Source organism: Buceros rhinoceros, unplaced genomic scaffold, assembly GCF_000710305.1.
Source record: "Buceros rhinoceros silvestris isolate BGI_N320 unplaced genomic scaffold, ASM71030v1 scaffold13715, whole genome shotgun sequence".
Lineage (NCBI taxonomy): Eukaryota > Metazoa > Chordata > Aves > Bucerotiformes > Bucerotidae > Buceros > Buceros rhinoceros.
In genome coordinates this window covers 22,177-24,684 of record NW_010414645.1, presented here as the reverse complement: position 1 = coordinate 24,684, position 2,508 = coordinate 22,177, and the positions used below count along the sequence as shown (strand labels likewise).

The following is a 2,508-nucleotide window of genomic DNA, read 5'->3' as shown; positions in this document are numbered from 1 at the left end:
GAGGAGAGGCGTCGTGCGTCCCCGTGTGCCCCGCATCTCACATGCAGACAAACAGGCAGGTGCTGGTTAACGAGGCTGAACCAAAACGCCCCTCGCAGAGGACGGCCGTTGTTAGGGCCAACCCTTCCGAGCAGGAAGGGAAGCCCAGGAGCGCCCCACCTAGTTCATGCAGCCCCTAGTTTGCTTTGGCACGGAGCTGAGGCGCGACATGCATCGTTCAGAGGGGACTGGCGCACAGGGAGCATCTGTGGGCCGCCAGAGGTGACGTAGAAAAGCCAAGTGAACCGTCACGTGGCGACTGCGTTTGATCTCCCGAGCCTTGCGAGCCGCAGGAAACCTGCGCCGGCCCTGCCGTGACTCCCACCACTTGCTGTTCTACGGCAGCTGTCGGGGGGGGGAGAGACGCCTTAGGAACGCGAGGATGCCAAGAGCATCGAGCGCGGAGTCGATGGGATGGAATAAAGTTACTGAAACACGAGAACATGCAACAGAGGTGACAGGTACAACTTGGGGTGGACGCCGGACGTTACTATACACTCAACATTCACATGATCCTGGCTGAGATCCGCACAAACGAGAAGGGTCAAAAATCTACAGCAACCTTTCTTTTTTCTAAGAGCATCAGATGTGAAAGAGGGATAGTTTAGTAATGGAATTCCTCAGTGAGAACAGGTTCGCAGAAGAACCGAGAGCCCCGCTTGGCGCTTCGAGCGGTGAAGGGCACCGTCTTCAGCACTGCATGGGAACAACAGCCAGACAGACAAACAGAGCGTGAGAAGCACAGCCATCGCCTGGCGACAGGGTTAGTGCTCCCGCACGGACGCCAGCGACGGTTTCACGTGGTCGGGCCAGGTGACTAAACCTCAACGGGCCCTTGACTCAGGGTTTCGTACCTCACATCGATTCTCAGCGGGGCTGTGACTAAAGGTGCCCCGGGGCAGGGGCTGCGGTGAGCTCAGCACAGCCTCCCCGCGCCTCTCCTGAGGCACTAGCCCGTTTTGAACCACACTTTCCACCACGTCCACTCCGCTGACAGAGAGCTCACGGGCCGTATCCACGTCACCTCGGTCCTACCTGACTTTCTGTGCCTCACCTTATCACTACATGGCTTGAGGCCCTCAGAGACACCCCCCTAATGGGAAGTACTGGGCACAAGGGCACAGGAAATGTTTAACTTGAGCCCGGCGCTCCCTCCACCAGCCTGCCTGTGGCACGGGGATGGGCTTCTGCCACCCAGCCCGTTCCTGCCGCAGAGCAGGAGAACCGCTCCACCAATTAAACAAGCCTCCAGGAGCCTAGAGGAGCAGGAGCGATTAGGTATTATAGCGAAGAATCAAAGTCTGTTACCTCAGGAAGCTCCGAATCAAGGTTAAAAAGAGTTGTGAAAGCTTCCAGCGTTTCAGCCCTGTCATCTAGTTGGGCAAAACCTCCCTGGCTCTCCCTAGCGAGCGGTAAAGCAGCTCTGCTGCCCTCCTGCAGGAAAAACTCAGCAGCAAGAGCCAAGGAAATCCTGGCCAAACCCCTTTTTTGTTTTGAGCTTCTGTGCAATGGAAACCAACGCCTGTAAAGCTACCGAGGTGTTCAAACCGTGTTCCTGCCTCGCCACAGGCAAAGGACGGGCGGTAAGATCACAGCTCTGCACTCAGCTGAGGCGACTCCTGAGCAGACTGCGGGCTCTCCTGATCCACAACACCTGCCCCACAGACCCGCGGCAGCGGGTCCTGCGCCTCTCCCTCCAGCCCCAGGGGGGATGAGGATCTGCGGGTCCTGTGCCTCTCCCTCCAGCCCCGGGGGGGACCGGGATCTGTGGGTCCTGCGCCTCTCCTTCCAACCCCGGGGGGGATGAGGATCTGCGGGTCCTGCGCCTCTCCCTCCAGCCCCAGGGGGGATCAGTGTGGGCATTACCTTCCCGTGCGAGGAGCAGTAAAACCCGCAGAGTCTAGGGGCAAAATCCCCCAGGTTTGACCGGATGATTTGCTGTACCGTGGTGCCGTGGCTGTTGGTACATTCTAATGACAACGTGGGCTCTTCATGCTAAACCACCGACGTTCGCTCCATTTATGGGGGAGAAAAGGTTTCTGGGAAAGGCCTGCACGGCACGAGCATCCCCACCGCAGCATCAGGCTGCCCTGAGGGCCAGGGAACAAGCACATCCCCACACGCTGGAAGAGGAGAACTAAGAACCCGAGCGTGTGCCCGAGCTCTGGCTGCGGACACGGGACGGCAGGTGATGGCAGTTAGTTTGTTAAAGACCATCAGCGACGGTTTCTCTACTTGATTCACATCACGTCAACAACGCCCTGCGCTGCGCTCAGGTAACGCTTTGGGTCTGAAGAAGCACACGGAGCACTTACAACAGCTACCAGCCTTTATCCTTCGAGGAGGGGCCTCTGGGGTGGCAGAGCAAAAGGCGTTTACCTGTGATGATGTCTTCAATCGCCCCGTCCTTCCCTTCGTACACATGCCTGTTATCCTTGACCTGCCGCCGCCGCAGCTCCGCGATCAGCT

The 2,508-nt window shown here is 58.4% G+C and overlaps 1 protein-coding gene across 1 annotated transcript in view; it reads right to left on the bottom strand.

The window, feature by feature from the left end:
- The window catches only part of FMNL2 (formin-like 2), a gene marked incomplete at its 5' end in the record, with an annotated part of 21,415 nt that overhangs the window by 2,559 nt on the left and 16,348 nt on the right, over positions 1-2,508 (bottom strand). The window contains one exon of the mRNA XM_010137160.1: positions 2,419-2,506. Coding sequence (XP_010135462.1) covers positions 2,419-2,506 — 88 coding nt within the window. The remainder of the gene's footprint in view (positions 1-2,418; positions 2,507-2,508) is intronic.